Genomic DNA, 23,856 nt, shown 5'->3' on the forward strand with positions numbered 1-23,856 from the left:
CTATTTCGTGTCTCCAATTTGTACCTTCACAATTATAGCTCTGCATTTGATCGAGTCTGCTTTAGCTTTGCACATTTCACTGGGGTGCTGCAGGCTGGTAGTGTAACAGTTCTGTGCAAGGATTTGTCACTGTGTTCTCAGTGCTGATTTAGTGACTTGAGCCATCATTCGGTTTGGATTTATTGTTGGAATTATTTTGAGCCACTAGTTGTTTGCGGGAAGTGACTACTATTTCTGAGATGGCACCAGAAATGTATATTGATTGGGAAGGAGAATTGACCCAGTTATTCTCTCCAGCCATTGTTGCAAGGATTGTTGTGTACACATAGTATTTATTTCCAGAATTATATCTGTAGGTTTTCATAATGCTGTGGAGATCAGTCCGGTGTTCCCCCTACGATCAGACACGACACTGCAGGTGACCCCTGCCTCAGTTTCCCCGCAGCCAGGGTATAAACAAGTCCCAACAGGCCTTTGTAATATTAAAGAGCACTTTCTTCGAAGGGTCTCATTTATGTAACAGAAAAAGACAACATAAAAACATAAAAAAGCTTCTGTCAGCTACTTTTCTGGACATTTTCTACCTGTGGGTTAATCAGTCTTATATCTTGCTCCTTTAGCCCCAGAGCACTGTCAGGCTGAATTCCCTGCCTGGAGCTTGGGCCTCTTCCAGGCGTTCGGCCAAATGCTAGTCTTCTCCTGGCACACAGTGCCTCGCTCTTTGCTGAGCCAGTCCTCAGTAGCTCCCCAGGAGTTCCCACGCCCAGTTTGTTCTCCCAAGCTACTTGGGTCCCTGTCTGCAAGCACATTTTGGTTCCTGGCCAATGGGAGCTGTGGGGGCAGCATACAGAGCAGAGTCCCCCTGGCTACCTCTATGCATAGGAGCCAGAGAGGGGACATGCTGCTGCTTCCGGGATCCACGTGGAGCAGCCCCTGACCCTACTTCCCAGCTGGAGTGCCAGAGAGGGGCAAGCCCCAGACCCCACTCCCAAGCAGGAGTTTGAAGGCTGGATTAAAAAAGCTGGTGGGCCAGATGCAGCCCACGGGCTGCAGTTTGCTCACACCTGCTCTGGTGGGATTTGATCAGTACAAAGAATAACCTTTTCCATGGCTGAAGAAACCAAACTGCCCCCTGTGGGCAGTGCGGAACGGAGTTCCACAGGAGCCTTGTCTCAAGGCAACGTCTGCTCTGGGGGAGGCAGGTTTGCTTTGCCCGGGACAGCTCATCCCTGCAGGGGCTAAGAGAATCTGGACCTTGTCCCCTGGGAGTAGAGCCTCAAAGAGAGGGCTGGAGGGGCAGCTAAATGCCCAGGTTAAGAAGTAGGGGGGACCCCAGCTCTGCCCCATGTAACCAGGACAGCTAGAAACCTCGTCAGCTGAGAGGCACCGTAGAGCTGGGCAATGAGAATAACTCAGCTGCCAAGAATATCGAGCTGGAGAGGGAGCACCCAGCATGGCTGCTGCTTTTAGTTCAGCAGCTGGGAGTATTCTCTTGCCTGGGCAGGGTGATCACAGAAGTTAGTAACAGGGGGCAGGTTTAGCAGAGTCCCAAGGAATTGCTCAGCTAGACAAGTCAGCTTCCCACTCCTTGGAGGAGGATTTTGATCAGTTAACATTTCAGCAGCCAAAGGCTCAAACTGTTGACAAATGTTTTTTCCTGCATCACCCTCACCAAGGGAGTGCTGCCTGCCCTGGTCACTAATGGTTTTTAACTTTTTACTGAGCAGAAGATTATAACTTCCCCCCCATAAGGGCGGTTGTACCCTCCCCTTTTCCAGCCGCCCTTCCCCATTATATCTGGTTTTGCACTCTGTGCCCACCACCAAAGAATCAAAGCTGAGCCCCAGTTTTGTGCTAAGCATTTATTCTGCCACCTGGAGCTATAGTCCAGTGAAAAAGGGAAATAAAAATAACCCAGAAAACTACAGACCAGTTAGTTTAACTTCTGTGCCAGGGAAAATAATGGAGCAGGTAATTAAAGAAATCATCTGCAAACACTTGGAAGGTGGTAAGGTGATAGGGAATAGCCAGCATGGATTTGTAAAGAACAAATCGTGTCAAACTAATCTGATAGCGTTCTTTGATAGGATAACGAGCCTTGTGGATAAGGGAGAAGCAATGGATGTGATATACCTAGACTTTAGTAAGGCATTTGATACGGTCTCGCATGATATTCTTATAGATAAACTAGGAAAGTACAATTTAGATGGGGCTACTATAAGGTGGGTGCATAACTGGCTGGATAACCGTACTCAGAGAGTAGTTGTTAATGGCTCCCAATCCTGCTGGAAAGGTATAACAAGTGGGGTTCCGCAGGGGTCTGTTTTGGGACCGGTTCTGTTCAATATCTTCATCAACGATTTAGATGTTGGCATAGAAAGTACGCTTATTAAGTTTGCGGACGATACCAAACTGGGAGGGATTGCAACTGCTTTGGGGGACAGGGTCAAAATTCAAAATGATCTGGACAAATTGGAGAAATGGTCTGAGGTAAACAGGATGAAGTTCAATAAAGATAAATGCAAAGTGCTCCACTTAGGAAGGAACAATCAGTTTCACACATACAGAATGGGAAGAGACTGTCTAGGAGGGAGTATGGCAGAAAGAGATCTAGGGGTCATAGTAGACCACAAGCTTAATATGAGTCAACAGTGTGATACTGTTGCAAAAAAAGCAAATGTGATTCTGGGATGCATTAACAGGTGTGTTGTAAACAAGACACGAGAAGTCATTCTTCCACTTTACTCTGCGCTGGTCAGGCCTCAGCTGGAGTATTGTGTCCAGTTCTGGGCACCGCATTTCAAGAAAGATGTGGAGAAATTGGAGAGGGTCCAGAGAAGAGCAACAAGAATGATTAAAGGTCTTGAGAACATGACCTATGAAGGAAGGCTGAAGGAATTGGGTTTGTTTAGTTTGGAAAAGAGAAGACTGAGAGGAGACATGATAGCAGTTTTCAGGTATCTAAAAGCGTGTCATCAGGAGGAGGGAGAAAACTTGTTCACCTTAGCCTCCAATGATAGAACAAGAAGCAATGGGCTTAAACTGCAGCAAGGGAGATTTAGGTTGGACATTAGGAAAAAGTTTCTAACTGTCAGGGTAGTTAAACACTGGAATAGATTGCCTAGGGAAGTTGTGGAATCTCTATCTCTGGAGATATTTAAGAGTAGGTTAGATAAATGTCTATTAGGGATGGTCTAGACAATATTTGGTCCTGCCATGAGGGCAGGGGACTGGACTCGATGACCTCTCGAGGTCCCTTCCAGTCCTAGAGTCTATGAATCTATGATTTCCAACTTTTCCAGACTACTGTACCTCTTCCAGGAGTCTGATTTGTCTTGCATACCCCACGTTTCACCTCATTTTAAAACTACTTGCTTACAAAATTAGACATAAAACCACAAAAGTGTCACAGTTCACTGTTACTGAAAAATTGTTGATATTCTCATTTTTACCATATAATTATAAAATAAATTGATTGGAATATAGTTTACTTACATTTCAGTGTATAGTAGATAGCACAATATAAAATTTTAGTGTTGTATTGACTTTGCTAGTGCTTTTTATGTAGCCTGTTGTAAAACTAGGCAAATATCTAGATGAGTCAATGTACCCCTGGATGACTTCTGTGTATCCCCAGGGTATGCCTATCCCTGGCTGAGAACTACTGCTCTACTCAAACCCTTGCTCTCTTTCACAGCCAATCTGGCACCCAAGACCCTGGAATTGCTTTCTTCTGACTAGGACATGCCCAAGTTAGACGTAATGACATTGACTTGGTGGGCAACAGAACATAGCAAGAAGAGCATGGAATGGATTTTATTAACATCAGAGCTGCTCTTCTTGAATGATGTTGCGATTGGCAGTGAAAGTCGTGAGATTTGTCACTGGTCACTTGGACACTTCTTTCCTTGCTAGAGAAACCAAAACATCCCTAAATCTAGCGACAAAATCGCTATGCTGGCAACACCCAGGGTGGGTCCAGAAATGAGGAGTTCAGGGTGTGGGACGGGGCTCCAGGCTGGAGCAGGGTGGGTGGCCTGTGAGGGCTCCAGCTGGTGGTGCAGGCTCTGGGGTGGAGGTGTAGACGGGTTTGGGGTGTAGGCGGCTGCTCTGGGCTGGGACCGAGGGGTTAGAGGGCAGGAGGGGGATCAGGGCTGGGTCAGGGGACTAGGGCACAGGGGAGGGGGGCGTTCCAGCATCGTCACTCGACTCCCTACATCAGCAGATTGACCCAAAGCATCACAACGTCTCTGCCAACAGGTGGCGCCTCCCCAGCCCTGCAGCTCTCCACCACCTCTTCCCCACGTGCACTACAACTCCCAGCATGCAAAGGACCCCGAACTACGACTCCCGGCATGCAAGGCTCTAGCGGGGCTGTGGGTGGGGTCGCCGCCTGCCGCGCAGCTCGTCACTCCTAGCGCGCCGGCCTACGTGTTCCAAGATGCAATGCGGGCCGGCACGGGCTGTTTCGCGGCAGCGGGCGCTCGCGAGGGAGGAGCGTGTTGGCCGTGACGACACACAAGCGCCGAGCGTGGTGACGGTAGTTGGAGGAAGGGGGAGGGGCGGTGTTTACTGGGCGGCGCGGCGGGCCTGAGGCCTAGTGAGCGGAGCGGGTGCGGGGCGCTGAGGCCGGGCGGGACCATGGCCGCCTGTAACACCTGCGCTGCTGCCGCGCGGCTGGTCAGCTCCTCGCTGCCCTCGGCGCACAGAGGTAATGACCCCGCCCCCCCCGAGCCCCCACTCTTGGGAGACGGGGCGGGGGTCCCCCTCCTCGGAGACCGGCCCCCGGGCCGCAGCCTGCTCCTCCCCTCCCCAGAGACCGACCCCTGAATGCCAGCTCCCGCCGAGCCCCCCCTCTGCAAGGCCCGGGCCGAGAGCTTGCCTCCCCCTACCCCCGCTGGGGCAGTGAGCGCCCCCTGCGCTGGGGCTCCCTCCCCCCCGAGCCCTGGCCTGGATCCTGCCCCAGAGACGGGGGCGAACACCCCCCTCCGGGTGTCTCTGCGGGGTTGAACCGCCCAAGCCCTGCTCTCGGCGGGGGGCTCCTGTGCCTCTTCTGCTCAGCCCGCTCGCTGCATGCGCTGTCAAACCAAGGACTAAGCCTCCAAAGGACGGGGCGATCGCCCCCAAAATAAGGAGTGTCGGTGGAGGGGGGTCCAAAGGAAGTGGGGTGCCCTGCTGTAGCCACAGTTCTCTCCCTCTCTCTAGCCTGGGTTTCCTGACTCGACGTTGCCGATGTCAATACTCTAGTTATGAACGGGATATATCGCAGGCTCAGTGCTGGGGCTGGAGTCAGGTCTAAAATGAGGGATCTGACTTGGTTTGTGTTTCTTTGTATAGCTCCAGTCGATGGCTCTTGTAAAGAAGGTAGTTTGGAGAAACGGGGTGGAGGGAGTAGGAAGCATACTTGTTATTGAACTTATACAGTGCCAAACAGAGTTCAAGAATTGAAACTGTTTGTAGGATAGGCCAATTGAAATGGATTTGTCATAGAACAAGTGTACAGTTGGTAAAATATTAATCTCCAGCTGGCTTTGTTGTGGGTCAGCGCAGAGGCAGTGTTGGGGATACTTTTATTAATTCCTGTCTAGACTTGACTGAAAGAAATCACCTCCCTCGATTCACCGTGTGCCGTATATTTATGGTTCTTACTGCCAGTGACATTCTAACCAGATTTTTATGTTGCTCAATCTTTTTAGGATCTTTAGTCAAGAAATGGTTTACTCTTTCACTAATTGTTTTGTTATTTTTTTAAGTTCAGAAGGCCATTTGATTAGTTCAGGCCTAAATGTATATTGATTGGCTAGAAGAAAGTTTTACAAAACTAATATTAAGAGAAAGGTGTTCAGGAAAAAAAAGGTTTTGTTAGGATTTAAACAATTCTCGTTAGTGATTAAATATAACATCATATTGATGAATAAACTTGTGACTGACTGGAACCTTCAAGTTTATTTTCATAGTTTAAACTAGAAATGCAAGAATTAAAGAACATAAATGTTAATAGTGTAAGGTGATGCTAATAACACAGGTAAGGATTTTTAAACCTGCCAGTGCCTGTTTAATACCTGTGTAGTGAGCACAGTGTTTTGTCAGCCTCAGTAACAATAGCTTAAGGTGGTAGTTCAACAAGGGCTATTCATTAAATTGCATGACCCATTCCAGCTGATTCCATATCTGCCGGCCCGGCATGACCTACATTGGGAGGTTCAAATCAATATTTTCAACTCTGAACTCTACCTTACACGAACCCTCTAAAAGCAAATACAGTTTAAAAGGTAAAAATTTCTGGTCAGTATCTGAATCAAGTATTTTCTATAAACAGTATATCCAATGTTTTTCTTTGTTCAAAATATATAATGTAAATTGAATCTATAAAGATAAATGAAAAACTAGAAAGTTCAGAATAACAAAAATTGATTTTTGAGTCCCACTTCCTGTAAAAGTTGTAGAAGAGACTATTCATATTTTGCCATATAATAATGCCTGCAACTCTTATCCAGTGTTCTAGGTGCTTGTGGTTGACACCTGTTGCAATTACTGATGGAGCTAACCCTGTAAATGGTAGGAAGTTCAAGGATGGTCTGGTTTGGAACTTGAGTTCAATCTCCTGCTCCATCACAGACTCCACGTGTGACTTTTGTGTCTCTGTGTTTCAGTTCCTCATCTTTAAAATGGGATAACATAATTTTCCTACATAACTGAGATATTGAGGATAAATACATTAAAAGATTGTGATGCACTCAAATACGATGGAATAGTACTAAACTGAGGTAGTGGCATTGCACATTATATAGCTGCTGTCAAACATAGCAATCACTTGAGTAAAATATTTTATTTTTCATGTGGTATATATATATATGGGTTTAGCAAAACATACTCTCCTGGGTATCAACAAGCTGTTCAGTTTTGAACTGATTATTTTTTAACCAATCACAAATTTCTTCAAAATAAATTGTTGCTATAAAGGTGAAATAGAGGTGGGGAATGTTGAATCCCTCAGGGTTTTTACTGGAATGTGGAGTGGAAATAAACCAGGTTTTTGACTGGAATGTGGAGTATTCCTGGAAAATTGCACTTTATGATTACTTACATTTTATGGAAATAGGTGCAGTAACTTTCTTCCTATTTTACTTTTTAGGTACATGTACAATAAACTTTCTCCAAAATAACCAATTTTGAAATTTGCGAGGTGGTTCTGTATCATGAAAAGCCTTCTCCCCATCTAACCAACTCGTACTGGTGATACCTAACTTTGCCTTCTTAACCTACTTACACCATCCTAACCCAGCCTGAGTGAAAAGATAATTCTTGCAGGGTGCCCTGAAATGCTCTGCCAACATCTTTCTCCCAACCTTTCCAGACTACCCCTTTCTGTTTGTAATATATAGAGCTGTATAAATGAGTCATTGTATGAAATTTTAGTTTATTCTGACTTTGCTAGTGCTTTTTATGTAGCCTGTTGTAAAACTAGGCAAATATCTAGATGAGTTGCTGTACCGCCTGGAAGACTTCGTATCTGCGTATCTCCAGGGTATGCATACCCCTCGTTGAGAACAACTGAACTAGAATGTGTCAACTGGCATGGTATCGTGGCTAATACCACCAAGTAAATAGTATCACAACCCAGCAGAATCTTTTAAAATTGATAGATTGTCATGGTTTTTAAAGTAATGCTTGTCAAGGTTTGAGTAACAAAACATTTAACTGTTAGTATTACCATTTAAATAGTGCTTTTCATCTTCAGAGTATTGTAAAAATATTTTACTGAAAGGACACCAACTTTAAATATATATTTTGAATTGATAGCATCCCTTTTAAAATTATATCTTAATTACCTTAATTTATGCTAGTATCTTGCTAGTAAACTCTTATTTTTTTTTAAATCTGCAAATCTGATTTGATTAAATATCACTGATTGTGACTTTGCAGTAGCAGATATTGGCAGATGGTTTTTCTTTAACTGTATGTGTGTAATAATGCTCTTCCTTGTTATTGTCTATCCTTCTATTAAAGCAATGTCATTTTCAAAAACCCTCCTCTCTCAACTGACACCAAGAATTTAAGCTGAAAGTCCTAAGAATTTTGTTTATTAAATCATTTAAGATATAGTCTTGTATTGAAATGTGTGCATTAAGGGAATAAAGTGTAATGTTGAGGTGATTGATAGCCAGTGGAAAAACTCTGAAGGTCAAATATTGGAACAAAATTACATGTGTCTTTCTTTGAACTTATTTTAACAAAATCCTGATAAATTAAAATAATAGATTTAGATTTATGATGAGCTGTCTTAGAAGTGACTGGAAATCATTTTCTGCCTCATTGCAAGCCAACTCTATTCATCATATCATCCATATCGTCTTCATTTGTGTGTCCCTGCTTTAGAAGTTTCTGCTGAGATGATAAACTTTCAGGGGATGAGATTTCTTCCCAGGATTCAATCCTCCTCCACCTATCCCAGTCCAGATTTAGCTGGAATGAAAAATAGGAGCTGACTGTATATTGCTATATCATTATTGTTAAGTAGCATTTTCCTATAGGTCAGCCCTTAGAATTCCCCTCACATTGTTTACTAGTTATGTGTAGTAGCTCCCTAGCATGAAGTCTAGATCTCAAGTGTATCATTGCTACTTGGAATTTTGTACCATTTCTTGTATTTTAATCTATATCAAGGATCGGTAACCTTTGGCCCGCGGCCTGCCAGGGTAAGCACCCTGGCGGGCAGAGCTGGTTTGTTTACCTGCCGCGTCTGCAGGTTCAGCCGATCGCGGCTCCCACTGGCCACAGTTCACCATTCCAGGCCAATGGAGGCGGCAGGAAGTTGTGGCCAGCACATCCCTCGGCCAGCGCCACTTCCTGCAGTCCCTGTTGGCCTGGAATGGCGAACCGTGGCCAGTAGGAGCTGTGATCGGCCGAACCTGCAGACGCGGCAGGTAAACAAACTGGCTCTGCCCGCCAGGGTGCTTACCCTGGCAGGCTGCGTGCCAAAGGTTGCCGATCCCTGATCTATGCAAAAGCTTTTAAAACTGTAGGAATAGTGTAGGTGGGCTCATACCCACCCAAGTGTGGAGTATTTCTCCCAGGCTATTGCAAGAATACCAGCAATTTGAGTAGCTTAATGGAGGAGGTTTTTCATATTGGGAATAAATCATTTAAAACAGCCAAAGTTAAAAATAGAATATGTAATTTAAAATTTGTCCCCACTGTTTATAGAAGATAGCCATGCTGCCAAACATAACAGCCCTCCTTCATTTCCCCCTTAATAATTTGTTTCTTCAAATCTGACCTTCTGAAAATCCCTGGAAACTGACTTCTGGAAATGTTTGCAAGTAAGCGTCAAAGATCCTGATTCTGCCAAATAAAGACCAGTGTACTACACTTCTAAAAGCAGCAAAGAATCCTGTGGCACCTTATAGACTAACAGACGTTTTGGAGCATGAGCTTTCGTGGGTGAATACCCACTTCGTTAGACGCAGATGTCTGACGAAGTGGGTATTCACCCACGAAAGCTCATGCTCCAAAACGTCTGTTAGTCTATAAGGTGCCACAGGATTCTTTGCTGCTTTTACAGATCCAGACTAACACGGCTACCCCTCTGATACTACACTTACTTACATGATACGTTTCATATGATTAGGAGACATTTCAAAGGTCATTTCATTATTATCTCTGCAGTTACCTCATTTCGTAATATATGTTAAAGGTTGATCTTTTTTTTCATCCTGATTGTGCTTTTTTGTAGCTGTCACTAGTGTACTATAACCTCAATTACCTAAATGTTGCAGGGAACCTGAAATAATTTTGGATTATCAAGAAAATCTTTGGTATAACAGATATTGTGGTGGGAACTGGATGTTATTTTGTATAACTCAAGTTTGGACTTTGAGAGCTGAACTGTAGTACTATTTGCTAACTAACCACTACTGATAGTTTGGCCATGTCCGTACTACAGGCTTCTGATGGCATGGGTATGGTGGTCAGAGACATGAGGAGATCTGATCCCTAACAAACCTAGCTGTGCCAGTTAAGTCCTTAGTGTAAAACCTGCAGAACTGTGCTTCTGTTGTTATATCTTGTATAGGTTATTTTTATGGAGTGTTTTTTTTGGGAGGGGGGGGAAGTGGGAAGGGGACGAGGAACTGGAATAAGCTATATCAGCAAAAGTGCAGTTTTGCCAGTATAGGCAGTGTCCGTATGAGGAGTGTTTTGCTGGTAATAAGATACTGGTATATCTATAACAGCAAAGTGTTCCTAGTGTAGACATGGTCTTCATTAATCACTAAAGAGTTTAATCAAAATCAGGCCTGGTCTGGGATGCCATCAGGATTAAAAAGGAGAGCTTTTTTTGGTTAATGTAGTTTTTCGTTCAAACTAGAGTTCTTGACAAACTTACACTTGTGAAAATCATTAAATGACTTTGTTGCCACTGCTAATGTGTTAGGTGAGAGAATGTGTAATAGTATATTATGTGGTTATTTTTGTACTGTGATCACATTTTGGACACAAATCTAGAGGACTGATGTTAACTGAGTACAGCTGACTAATTGTTGTTTGACTATAATGCTAGTAGAAATCTTCACTACGCTATAATGGTGTAAAAATGAGATCTACATTGTCTCTTTTAATCTGTAGTTTTCTGCATGGTAGTATGTAATGTTATGGGGATGTGTGTATACACAGTGAGGTATTTTGGGGATAGTATTTAAATTTTTATTATTATACAATTCAAATACCCATTGTATGTGAACTGTCTGCTGAATTAACTTGTTAACTTAACTGAAAATATATTCATCCCTGTGAAGACTTTAGAAGTAGTGTTCAGTGTTCTGTTGACTTCCTTAAGTCAAAGGAAATTCAAGCTTGTATTCCTTCATCTTACTGTAGCTCTTCTGCTTCAGAAGGAACTTTCAAATAAATCCTATTTTGAATTGTTCTGAAATGCTGGTGACTTTTGACGAAAAGGAAAGTCACATTTTCCTTCAAAGTCCTTTTCACTGCCATATAATAAGGACTGAGGAAGTTATGAAAAGGAGTTCTCCATACACGATATATTGGCACTTCAGATGTCTTCTGATAAATGGTATAATAGTTACCACTCTAGATAGTATTTTATCTTGTTCTCTTTTACTCCATAAAGCAAACTAATAATAGATAATGTGGCGTATTTTCCCTGTTTTACACACAGTTTGTTTGGATTGCGGGGAGCAAGATGTGTGCCCCACAGACTTACAGGATTTGTTTCATTTCCAGGTATTACTTGTGGTCGTACTTGTCTCGCTGTTTTAGGAAGAATTGGGACTTTTGAAACTCAATCTCTAAGAAGGATTCCTTTTAGAACTTTTTCAGAAACACCAGCATACTTTGCTTCGAAAGATGGCGCGAGCAAGGATGGTTCTGGCGATGGCAATAAGGTAGTCTGCATACACTACCTATTGCTTAAAGGGGTCTCTTAACCACACTCCTTTCTGAAATTTCTACCTACTGTTACAAATCACCCTTCAGATTACTGTAACTGAAAAGATTAGAGGAAAAATATTTTCATTGTATGGTTTTGTACTGTCAAATGCGCAAAACTTTGTTTATAGTCACTTTCCCCTATTGTTTAGGTCTTTCAAACAGCAAAAAGTGAGAAATATTTTTGAAAATATTGTGAAATATAGTTATAAAACCACACACATTTGCAGATAGAAGTAGTATCTGAAACTATTAAAAATACTGACACCCTTATTTTGGTTTTTTGAAAGCAGACATATTACAGTTTTCTAATTACTTCTGTAGTATGTTGCTATGGAACTAAGAAAGGGTTCTTTGTGGAAAAGACTCATTTTAGTCTTATAATATGTTTAATTGCTGCTCTTGTTATGAACTTTTAATCTTTGTTTTACCCCATTCTTTCTCTTGTACCTGCAATTAATAAGCAGATTCTTCAGGTGTATGATTACCTGATGAGTTGCTCCCTAGTCAGCAAGTACGATTTTGGAAGGGGTATGGGGTACTTCAGTAACTTTTCCTTACACTGATATTTCCTGGGATGTGAAGGACTAGCAAGGGGCATGGACAGATGTGTTGGTTTTTCAGAGGCTCCTGTGTGTGTGTGTGTGTATTTAGCGAGTCTATAGCTGTTACGATTACAGAGAAAACCTTCAAAATGTAAAGAGGGCATAGCCAATCTAGTGATGTCTATATAAGTTTTCAGAGAGCCTGAAACAATAGCTTTGAGGTATGGACAGCTCCATCTTTCAGTGAGTGCTAACTAAGATACTTCAAGCGTCAACATTGATAAGCAGTGAAATAGCTAACAAAGCATGTGTTTAAAAAAAAAAAAAAAAAAAAAGAGCGAGCAAGAGAGGAGATATTTCTGTCATTTTTCAAAATGCAGGATGTGCCTTAATGAACTAGTACTGAAAATTTTAAAGTTGAGATGGATAGGCCTTTGATAAGAAGTGGTGGAGTTGCAGGAGGGCACAACTAGTTTAATTTTACCAAATTGGGGCTCAACTTTCAAAAGTTTGGGAAATGAGGCCTTCGTGGTTAGAACCTAAATTTTCAAAAGGGGCTTGTGATTTTGGATGCCTTAATTTTTGAGTACTCATGCTGAAACACCTTGAAAGGGCCTGTTTTTGAGAGGATGGGTGCCAAATACCTGTTTTTTCAGAATGTATCTTAAACATATTTAGACTCTAAGGTCAGAAGGGACCATTATGATCATCTAGTCTGACCTCCTACACAACGCAGGCCACAGAATCTCACCCACCCACTCCTGTAACAAACCCCTAACCTGTGTCTGAGTTTTTGAAGTCCTCAAATTGTGGTTTAAAGACCTCAAGGTGCAGAGAGTCGTCCAGCAAGTGACCCGTGCCCCACGCTGTAGAGGAAGGCAAAAACCTCCAGGGCCTCTGCTAATCTGCCCTGGAGGAAAATTCCCTCCCGACCCCAAATATGACGATCAGTTAAACCCTGAGCATGTGGGCAAGACTCACCAGCCAGCACCCAGGAAAGAATTCTCTGTAGTAACTCAGATCCCACCCTATCTAACATCCCATCACAGACCATTGGGCATTTTTCAGGTTGAGCATCGAAAATCTCTGGTCACTTCTTGAAATGTAGACTTCTTTTGTCTCTTGAGAAAATGTTAGCCTGTTTTAAGCATGAAATTTTAAACTCTTACTATTGATGTTTGAAGTCTTTTTCACATACTGAAAAGAGACCATTTTAGCTGCCAATTTTTTTTCGTTATATACAGTGGTATGTATAATGAAACAAATCTGAAATTCATTGTATGGAACTAACAATTGAAATATTATTTTATTGTTTCTCATTAGAAATCTGTCAGTGAGGGAGGCAGTAAAAAGTCAAGTTCTGGAAACTCGGGGAAAGGAGGAAACCAGCTGCGGTGCCCAAAGTGTGGTGATCTGTGCACACATGTAGAGACCTTTGTTTGTAAGTGTTAACAAAGGATTATTGTTCTGATTTGTATGGATGATTCTCCATTTCTATAAAATATTGAAATGATTGCTAAACTAAAATTTTAACCATTCTGTTCCAATAGCTAAGTTTTATTCTGAATACTGAGAATTTCAGATACTTATGCCGTGCATATAAATATCCTGCTATGATAGTGTCAATCCAGAATAATGTCACTGACGTAAATCAGGAGTAGCTGCATGAGTGTAATCAGGAGCAGAATTCGGTCAACAGTATGCAGAGCGATATTGTGAACAATATAAGCTTATCTGAACTATTACATTTTGTATTTTATTGGAAGAGGTGTTCATGTAAAGTAACAATATTACTTCAGCTCCTGACTTGCTTTCTAATGACTGTGTGCATGATTTTTGCTTATTTACCATTAAAACCTTTTTCTTAAGCAATAAGAAGAGTAGGATGAATTGCTGATCCACTAAGAGAATCACCACATTTTAGAAAATATTAGAAGAATTGTACATTTTGGACTTTACAGGCCAGAATAAGAGTAGTTGAGTTCACAATGAATGGGGGGAAAAAATCGTCTAACATCAAATGCCAGACCACCACTGATGATGAATCTTATTTTTGAAGTGCAGCCTTTGCCTTCCCTGGACATTTTGTGTACTGTACAGCAAGAATTTTAACACATGAAGTTTAAAATATTTAGAATTAATCCTTTTAAACAGAAGATTAAAGAGGTTGTAGCACAGCAGCGATGTTGAATGGAGGAGCAAGGAGGTGAGTAATATGACTCTAGGACTAAAAGTAGTCATACTTAAAAGCACTTTGGACAGATAAGCTGAGGCAGTTGTCTAGAGCAGCATGAATCCCATGTCTTAGAATCTACTAGAGTGAAGCACAATCTCTTGCTTACCTAGCAAGTAATAGAGATCACTAAAAATTGGGTTGTCAGAGCACAAATATTCATCAGCTTCTTTTGTTGAGACTTAAGGATGAGGTTTCAAGAATAGCCAGGCTGTGCTTTAAGGGTTAAAAACAAGGTCAATTTAAAGTTCCTGTAAAGAGTGCAGGGTAGGTGTAATATCACAAATACTTAAACTAAAAGCAGATTTCTGATGCTTTGTTCTGAACAAGCTGCAAACAGATAAGCCTTGATAGGAAGGTATTGCAGTAATCCAATTTTATGGTCCCAGGGATATGTCTTAGTGTTGCAAGATAGTCCCAAGATAGATAAAGGATCAGCCTGAAGGAGGGACTGCTTTTCAGAAGTGTTAAGCTCCTACAGCTTGCATTGATTTCAGTTAAAAATATGTGCTCAGAATTTCTGCAAATCCGGTGCTAATTGCACAGCTGGAATAAACACTTCAGACCCTGTTCACCACATGAGACTTTCCACAGAAAGGGTGTAGTTGAAAGTGAGGAAAATATTCTTAATTTGACTCAACCATCTTCAGAAGATGCCCAGTTGTAAACAAAGACATCAGGAAACTGAGTCTCAAAATTACTATCTCCACCTCTCTTACCACCCAGACCAGGGTAGATGATGAGATTGTTTATGTGCATACAGCTGGAAACATCATCCAAGAATTGCTTCAGGGAAGAGTTCAAACTTGTTGGGTCCATGGGCAACAGAGAGACACTTACATATCATCAGTGTCACAAAGATACTTTAACCTGTGTTTAGAAATGATCTTGCCATGAAACTCATAGTCTTATGATGTAGGAGAGTAGCTTGGCTGATATATTTTCACTTTAAAAAGACCAGAGCCAGACTGGAACCTAACCAGGATATCATGGGGCACATAATCAGAATATCAGGGTTGGAAGGGACCTCAGAAGGTCATCTTGCCCAACGGGGGACCAATTCCCAGACAGATTTTTGCCCCAGATCCCTAAATGGCCCCCTCAAGGATTGAACTCACAACCCTGGGTTTAGAAGGCCAATGCTCAAGCCGCTGAGCTGAACTATCCCTCCCCTCTAAGACTGACAAACAATTACCTTTCCTTAAAAGTAAGATTGAGGCTGATGGAAGTTTGAGAGAACTCAAGCATCAAGATACAGTGAGTGGATGGCCTCTTTTAAGCAGTTGGATATTCCTATTTCTCATCACTCTCGAGAGGCTGGGATTTAGTGTCTTTTTAAAGGTCCTTTTATACAATGCAGCATTGCAACAAGTAGGAGTGGAACCAACTCTTTTTTCTTTTATGTAGGGCTTGTTATAGAGACCGAACAGAGGGAGAGCTGTCATTGGATTCCTAGTAACTATGATCTTTAAGAAAATCAGTTGTCATTGCTATAATAATTCAGATGTTCCTTTTAGGCTTATATCAGTTTCTTCCTGAAACTGTTGGACTCCTTACATCTTTTTTCAGTTCTCTTTCAAACTGTTAATTTGAGTTCCGTACACTTTCCCTAACTCAATCTGTTTTTGTTACTCTGCTTATTTTCTTTTCTGGGTTTATTTGCACTATAGAATGCAGAATAGTTGTGGAGACGCAAGCTGTGTTCTAATCCTCCTTAAAGTGTCAAAATTTCCATCCAAGTTCCATTCCCAGAACTATTAATGGATGGTTGTATTCTATGAAACAGACTGTAACTTGATCTTCAGCTAAACCTGTAATGCCACTATTTTAAAAAGACAAAACAAAATTGTTGTTTTGACTTGTAAATCTTCAGGGTTTTAATTGCATGTTTACTGACTAAGGAAAACACATTTATCCAGGATGTGCCCCACACACTTAAAAAAATTATACATCAAATTAACTCTGTAATCATCTCAAGATGAGTACAAACAAAATGCTAAAATGGAATTGAGTCAGAGAGCTTCTTTATTCATGAATCAAGTTGTGAAGAGCCACTGAGTGGGGGAGTGACAGCTTGACATTCCAGTGCAGCTTGTTTGTAATGTGCTTCTTTATCGCATATTGCTGCAAACTTTGCACAATGGTTTTGTAATTCTGTGCTATTCCAACACACCCATCTTTCCTGGGCCCTTTGGAGGTATTAAAGGGATCTTGGTAGTTCTTACCCATTTGCTCAACACTCCTTGTACCTGGCATTAGGTGTCAGGCTGTGTGGAGGGAAATCCTGTGATCAGTGCTTCCTTCAGTGAGATAAAATTCATGCCTGAGACATGAAGTCAAAACCACCTATATCTTTTGAGCCTGAGTATTGCTGATTTAAGTACTCTTAAACAGGCATTGTCATCACCTCATTCTGCCGGGATGAACTCCCTGCCCTTTCCATCCTCCAGAGCAGGGTTTTCCTGTCATGTTTAAACCTGTTAGGAAATTAGTGGCTTTCCTGCCCTTTTTTCCTTGACATCATGGTCTCTCAGAGCAATTGCAGTGTATTAACTATCTCCACCCCAGAATGTAGATTCAAGCTTTTTAAAAAATACTATTGCATCAAGTTTTTGCACATATGTGAGCAACGCTGTCTCTGGTGTGACATGGCTTGCACCGTACCACTATAAATACTGACTGGGCAAATACCTTTGTAGTGTGCAGCCTTCAGCTTGCCATGGGAGCAAAGTCAACAGTTAAGCTTAATGTCCTTTTCACTACCTGTTGTATCTAAACATTTGCAGACCTCATCGTGCCAGTGAAGTTATTTGAAATTGGAACTATTGCACAGACATTTGTGTGTACTTATTAATATAACATTATTGCTGGCTCTGGAGATCTGCAGGGCTGCTTACACCTCCTCTGTCCAGGGCAAATTATTAAAAAGTATGACCTTCTGTGAAGCTGGTGATTTAAAATGTTTTGCCAGTTGCCATTGATGTTATCGTTGTAGAGTCTAAAATAAAAAGGTCTAAAGTTTACATTTACAGAGTCTGTGGGGCATCAGCACAGTGTTCAGCAGCCCCCCCTCCCCCTCAAAAAACCCACACTCCCACAGTTTCCTAGTGGTTCTGATTCCTTCCTATTTGAAAATGAGCATTGCTGTGGAAACTAAGTGATCTTATTTTCCTTTGTCACAGCTGTAGGAAGGAGCATAAACTAGTGTTCAGAGCATGAAACTCCAAGTCAGAAGATCTTGATGCTAATCCCAGCTCTGTCACTGACTTGCTCTGACCTCAGGGAAAATATGGCACAGTGGTGATTTTCTCTGTCTGTAACCTGGGGGCAGTAGCTACCTCAGAGGGGTATTGGGAGGCTTAATGTTTGTAAAGCACTTTGAAATCTTCCAATGAAAGCTGCTGTAAAAGTGCAAAATATAATGCCTTGCCTTTATGCTCCTTTTTCTCCAATGCTTAAGGGAGTGACTATATTCGTGTTCATTCTGTGGTGCTAATGTTGAGTGCTAGCATTATGTGAGGGAAAAGAATGTTCGCATGGTACTAGCCGTCAATAAGGATGTCCGGGATGTTCTGAGCTTGTGCAGGTGCGCACGCTCTCCCTGTAATATTGGCAATTGATAGTATATCATAGGAGGGTTGCTTGCAAGTGAGTGACCTTTGCTTTTCTCCACTTCCCCCTCCCTCCTATGATATCATCAGTTCATGCTGTTACCACTGCAGTGTTCCATCTCCTCTGTTCACTTTGCTTAAAGGAATAGGATTAAGAGCAGGGAGGTTTCCACATTGCAGCAGCACTTTGATAATCTGTTAAAATTAACAGATTTGTATTTTTTTTATAAAAACCTAATTTTATTTGTGCAGCTACAGAATTTTGGAACATATGTATCTTATCTGTTGGATGAGTTTCTCCTAACATCTGTTCTATGGGAAGCAGGAGCACGATGTAAAAATTTGTTTGGTTCTTGTCATAGGTTGACAATAAACTTACTCAGAATTTGGCAGTGCAATCTGTTTTCTAAAGACCTTTAAAAGTTCAGAGAATTGTTATAAAGTTCTTTACCTAGTCATTTTAATAAGGAGTAGTTATTTGTCGAAATAGGTCATGCTGCACCTTTGGCACACTTAACCGAGGACGGTCAAGTGCTGGAGCAGGAATTGAACGCTAATGTTGGATTATGGTTCTGTTCTTTGAAATCATCTAGAACAGATGCCGTTTTCTTTGCTTTTCTGAAACAGACAATAGCTTTAATAGTGCCAGTCCATAAGTTGTTATAAAGTATTTCTGAATCTGATTCTTTGTCTTTCTCTGAAGTCTGAGTTGCTGCTGTCCTAAAAATTGATTCCCAAAGGCAGAAAAATGTTCTTCTTAAGAAAATCTATTATTTGTTCTTGAAGTTTTTTATTATGACATCTCTAAAACAAACAAACAAAAAAACCCAACCCTAGAACACTAGTAGTTAATTTTTGAAGTGATAACCAAAATGTTGCTCACTAGACAGGGAAAGTCATATTATACTTCACATTTTCCTCAGTTTTTGTCTTTTCTTTTAAGTGTAAATGCTTGTATATTCTAAATGTGTTTAATAGAAAATTTGTCACTACTGATTTAGTATATTTGGATTGAAGCCATTCAATATACTGCCATACTACATTAAAAGAAACTGAAATACCAATTTGATATAAATTATGTTCAAAATTGATTAGAAATTGGTTGACAGTAAGCAGAGTTTTGTATAGTTTGTGGTTTTATGGGAAATCTCCAGACCCCAACGTCCACCTTTCACGATAGCCTGATTAATTCCATGCAGGGGAGCACACATGAAGGGAGCAGTGTTACTTTTTTAGTTTTTGGGCCAGGCCCAGTAGTTGTTGCCTTTCTCTGTGTATTGTAGATCCAGTAGTGCTAGTCTGTTCAGAGCCAAATTATGTGCCTTCCCTTGTGTATACAGGATTATAGAGCTCCCTGTGTATTTTATGTTCCCTCCACATGTCTCAAGTAGCATAAAAGAGGTTGCCACATTTGGGTGAATTTCATCCTTCGAATACAGTTGTTACTGAGCAGAGCACCAAACTAGAAATAGCAACCTGCCTTCTTTTCCTAGGTCTGTCACTGTCTGATCTTGGACAAATTGCTTTGCCTCTCTGTATGAATTTCACTATCTTTTAAATGCTTTGTAAAACTTTTGAGGTGAACAGATGAAAAGTGCTGCGTAAATGTAGAGTATTTACTAATTTTGTCTCTTGATTTGATGTTATCCCAATTTAAAATATACCTTGGAAGCAGAGAAGGGAATTGACAGAATGTTTGTTATTACAGATGTTTAAGTTCTGTGTAGCATGAAAGTAGAAAGTTGAATGAATGTTGTCTAAACAGTCTCTTACCACGTCATTTTACTTTTTTTTTACAGCCTCCACCCGTTTTGTGAAGTGTGAAAAATGTCACCATTTTTTTGTTGTGCTGTCAGAGGCAGACTCAAAGAAGAGCATCATTAAAGAGCCCGAATCAGCAGCAGAAGCTGTGAAATTGGCATTCCAACAAAAGCCACCTCCACCACCAAAAAAAGTATGGCTCTTAATTTCACCACAGTTTACTTATCTGCATTATAGCATATTTGAATGTTTTAATTTTAAAAATCTGTATCAAAGTTTTAAAATTCAAGTGGGACATAAATCCAAGAAATGATAAAAATTGGTTCTCCAAGATTTAAACATTTACTACTTGTATTCTACAGGATGCAGTGAAGTATTTTATTGAAGGTAAAATTGTTAGTTTCATAATCTGTGGTTGTATGTATGTATTGGATAGTTAATGCTCATTTCCATAACCTTTATTAGTTTGTATCACAAACCATGATATAAAATTTTAAAATCAAGTCTGTTTAGATCAGTTAGTATAGCCTCCATTTATGGTCCATCCACGTTGTGCTCCAAAGCCTTGGAGTTCAGCTTCTTCTATGTATTAGAATTTCAGAATTTGATGTCTCTTAAACTCAGGTTTTGTTCAGTTTTAGATCTCTGTAGTCTGTGTTAATTTTGTACCTGGAGCGCCCTGTAATGCTTTTATCGTGCATGAGTGGCTTAGAAATACAATTATTTATTTATTAAGTTAGTTTTATTTTTCAGATTTACAACTACCTCGACAAGTATGTTGTTGGTCAGTCTTTTGCCAAGAAGGTGCTTTCAGTCGCTGTGTACAATCATTACAAAAGAATATACAACAATATCCCAGCTAATCTGAGACAGCAAGCAGAAGTTGAAAAGCAGACTTCTTTAACACCGAGAGGTTTGTACAATGTTTCATATTTTTCTGATTATAAAGTATATTGTCTCTGTGGACTTTTCTCCTGTACTTATGGTGATGCTATAATAAATGCAAGCAGCCATTGTGCATGTAAAACTTCAGATGAATTCAGTGGTATATGTTACCTGCATGAAGAATATATTACTTGCTCCTTAAATGATTTCATTGGCTAGTGTAGACATAAATGCTAGATAAAAGCAAACATTTTCAAAAACTTATTTCTATGAATGCCTCCATTAATATTTTTCAATAAAAAGATTTGCTTAGATTTAAAGCTTCTGAAATGTTTGCAACTGCTTTTTCATATGCTGCAATCTTGTCAGTGCATGAGAACCAGCAAGCAAAGTGAATTGTCTTTGTTTGCTAAGCTGAGTGATGTGCAAGATGTAAAGATGTAACATAAATAATGAAAAGTAAATAACTTTTAACACTTGTTAATTGAAAGTAATTTTAAATTTTCTTAGTTATGTTCTGTGTTAAAATGATTTTTAGCTGCATGGTGTACCTTTAACCTTTGACTAGATGTAAATTTTGTAACTATTATGTGAATAAGCCATGAAGTTTTATGGCATCATGGGCAATTTCTAACTTATTTAAATATTTAGCATCTGTTGGTGGCACCCTTTCAAGTGAATCTGATAGTGCTTTATAAAGTGAGCCTATTAAAATTTTTTCTTTTTAATCTGCTTTACTACTTGAGCAACATATGTAGTGTTCAGTTGCAAGAAATAACCAAGAGGAGTTTAAGACAGAAATTGTATTCTATTTAGTATAACCTGATGAATAATTAACTACATATTTTTGTTCCTAAGTCAACAGAAACTGTTGGTCAGTTTAATATTGTTAAATATCCAACAAGTTCATATGAGGTTACTTGTTGGCTGTGCTTTAGCTGCACAATAGTTATGCAGTAGTATCAGTTTACTTTATTTTTAGAAGTGAGATTAAACTCTGATAACTGATTCAAGGCTCACTCAGTTTGATTTATAGAGTGTCATTCTGACTTGAAATCTGAGGTTTAGTATGCTAACTGCATTAAAAAAAAGATGCTTTATTAATCACATTTTCTGCATTTTATCTTAAAACTGTTTCTGATTTCTAATTGTATTATTACTTATACGTATTGCAGTTGTGACTAATGGTCTAAGCCAGGGATCGGGAACCTTTGGCACGCAGCTCCCCAGGGAAAGCCCCTGGCGGGCCCGCATGGTTAGTTTACCTGCCAGGTCCGCAGGTTCAGCTGATCGTGGCTCCCACCAGATGTGGTTCGCTACTCCAGGCCAATGGGGGCTGCAGGAAGCGGCCCGGCCCAAGGGTTGTGCTGGCTGCCACTTCCTGCCACCCCCATTGGCCTGGAGCAGCGAACTGTGGCCAGTGTGAGCCACGTTCGGACGTTCCTGCGGACGTGGCAGGTAAACAAACTGGCCTGGCCCACCAGGGGCTTTCCCTGGCAAGCTGCGTGCCAAAGGTTGCTGACCTCTGGTCTAAGCACAAACCAGGATCTCGTGCTAGGCACCATACAAACACAGAACAGAGACACTTCCTGCCCCAGAGAGATTAAAATTAGCAATTATAATTGATAGTCTTTTAAAAAATTTAGAATAATCTTGTATCAAAGTATTACAATGCTAGTTTAAAATAATTTTTAAAAATCCAGATTAAATCTGGTATGGTTTTTTTAACTAAGTGTCTTATATTTTAAGATTTAGATGTAAAAACAGCTAATTTATTGTAATCTAGAGGAAGCAGGTAATCAATTTTAGATGACTAAGTAGTCCCAGATAGGGAGCTCTTAGATCTGACAAATAAAAACTAACATGGGGATTTCTTGTTTGTAATACCTTGATTTCACCATGAAATGTATTCAGAAGAGGGCAAGAGGTGGAGCAAATATATATATATATTTTTTTATATTACCGTTTTCATCCTCTCTCTTAGAGTTAGAAATAAGAAGACGGGAGGATGAGTACAGATTTACAAGTAAGTGAACTCTCCTCATGTCCTCCTCTGCAATATCTACCCTTGAAATTAACATCAGAACAGTGGTTTAGTGGTGGCTTGGTAGAAATTATGGGCCAAATTCTGCTTGCTTTTACAAGTAGTTCTTGTAATGAGCATTTGTGACTGAACAGGATTTTACCTTGTATATAATTCTACATGGAAGGCAGGTAAAGTGTTAACCTACAAGTTTCTATATAAGTGTCCGTACAAAGAATTAACCTGGATTAAAGAGAGTGAAAGTTTAGACTTGTTTTCTCAGTTTGAGATATTTGTAGTGTATAATTTCATGAATTTCTATCTGATACCAACTTTTTAAGGCAAAAGGAAATGTGAATCACTGCCTAGTAGGTAAAGCCTCATGTCAACTTTCATATAGTATTAATCATGCAATGTTATATTAATGTATTTGCTACAACATAGTTGTACTCTGAAAAGTAACTGTCAAAATGGCATTGTGTTGTTCCATGTTTGTCTCATTGATACCTGGTCATATTTGCTCAGCTCACAAGTACAGGTTTTTTTCTAACTACAAGCTGACTTTCAAACTGGGTTCTTCTTGCCTCATGCAGCATCCATCATCTGTAAATAAGGCTTCTGCAGACCAATTTGTAATCCTAGTTACACCTGGTCAATTCCATTTTCTTTAAATTACAAAATTCTGCCTTGCAATTGGAACTACTTAAGATTCTGTTGATGAATGAGAAGGAATAGAATCCAGTTCACTCTCTCATCTTTCTGTTGGCACTGCAGTACTAATGAATAAAAAACTATTTAAAAAATAAAGACCGTAATGTACCACTAAATCTAAGTCTCAGATCTATTGTTAGAAGTTATTTTAATATAGTCACTTTTTAGCGTAGTTGCATAGTTTTTGTGTATATTAGTAGTTTGAAATTTTTTATGAGTTCTTATACTTTGCCAGGCATTATGGTATCTAAGTGCCTTTTGATTTTATATATATTTATGTATAGGAAAAAATACTTGGTTACTTGTTTTGTGTGTGGACTAGGAATTTTGCATGCACTTGTTTAATATATTAGAATGTTTTAGATAAGCTTCTATACAATTTCTATTTCTGTTTGAAATATCTTTTCAAATATGTAAAAATATGCTTATTGAAACATAGGTGAATGCAGTTACTCTTTTTCTGGTGTTTATGCTAACTGTGTTGCAATCTGGTGTGTAGATTGCAGTATTTTCTAAAGTAGGATTACTGGCTCACAGAACAAACCATTGAAAGATTACAGGAACCATCAGTTAAAATTTTAATTATGTACTCAACAGAAGTGTCAGACTCTGTCAGTTTAAGTTAAACCTGGTTCTCAA

The 23,856-nt window shown here is 40.2% G+C and overlaps 1 protein-coding gene across 6 annotated transcripts in view; it reads left to right on the plus strand.

Moving 5' to 3' along the window:
- The first annotated feature begins 4,413 nt into the window (after positions 1-4,413).
- The window catches only part of CLPX (caseinolytic mitochondrial matrix peptidase chaperone subunit X), a 33,144-nt gene continuing 13,701 nt past the window's right edge, over positions 4,414-23,856 (plus strand). The window contains exons 1-7 of one of the 6 annotated variants that reach the window (XM_050967470.1): positions 4,414-4,540; positions 10,879-11,074; positions 11,245-11,405; positions 13,317-13,434; positions 19,637-19,791; positions 20,352-20,511; positions 22,468-22,509. In XM_050967470.1, the coding sequence (XP_050823427.1) occupies positions 4,442-4,540; positions 10,879-11,074; positions 11,245-11,405; positions 13,317-13,434; positions 19,637-19,791; positions 20,352-20,511; positions 22,468-22,509 (931 nt within the window). In that variant the 5' untranslated portion in view covers positions 4,414-4,441. Of the gene's footprint in view, positions 4,541-4,580; positions 4,712-10,878; positions 11,075-11,244; positions 11,406-13,316; positions 13,435-19,636; positions 19,792-20,351; positions 20,512-22,467; positions 22,510-23,856 lie in introns of those variants that run through there. The other 5 variants (XM_050967472.1, XM_050967471.1, XM_050967473.1 and 2 more) reach the window with 5 other exon arrangements.

This window comes from Gopherus flavomarginatus, chromosome 9 (assembly GCF_025201925.1).
Source record: "Gopherus flavomarginatus isolate rGopFla2 chromosome 9, rGopFla2.mat.asm, whole genome shotgun sequence".
In the NCBI taxonomy this organism is placed as follows: domain Eukaryota; kingdom Metazoa; phylum Chordata; order Testudines; family Testudinidae; genus Gopherus; species Gopherus flavomarginatus.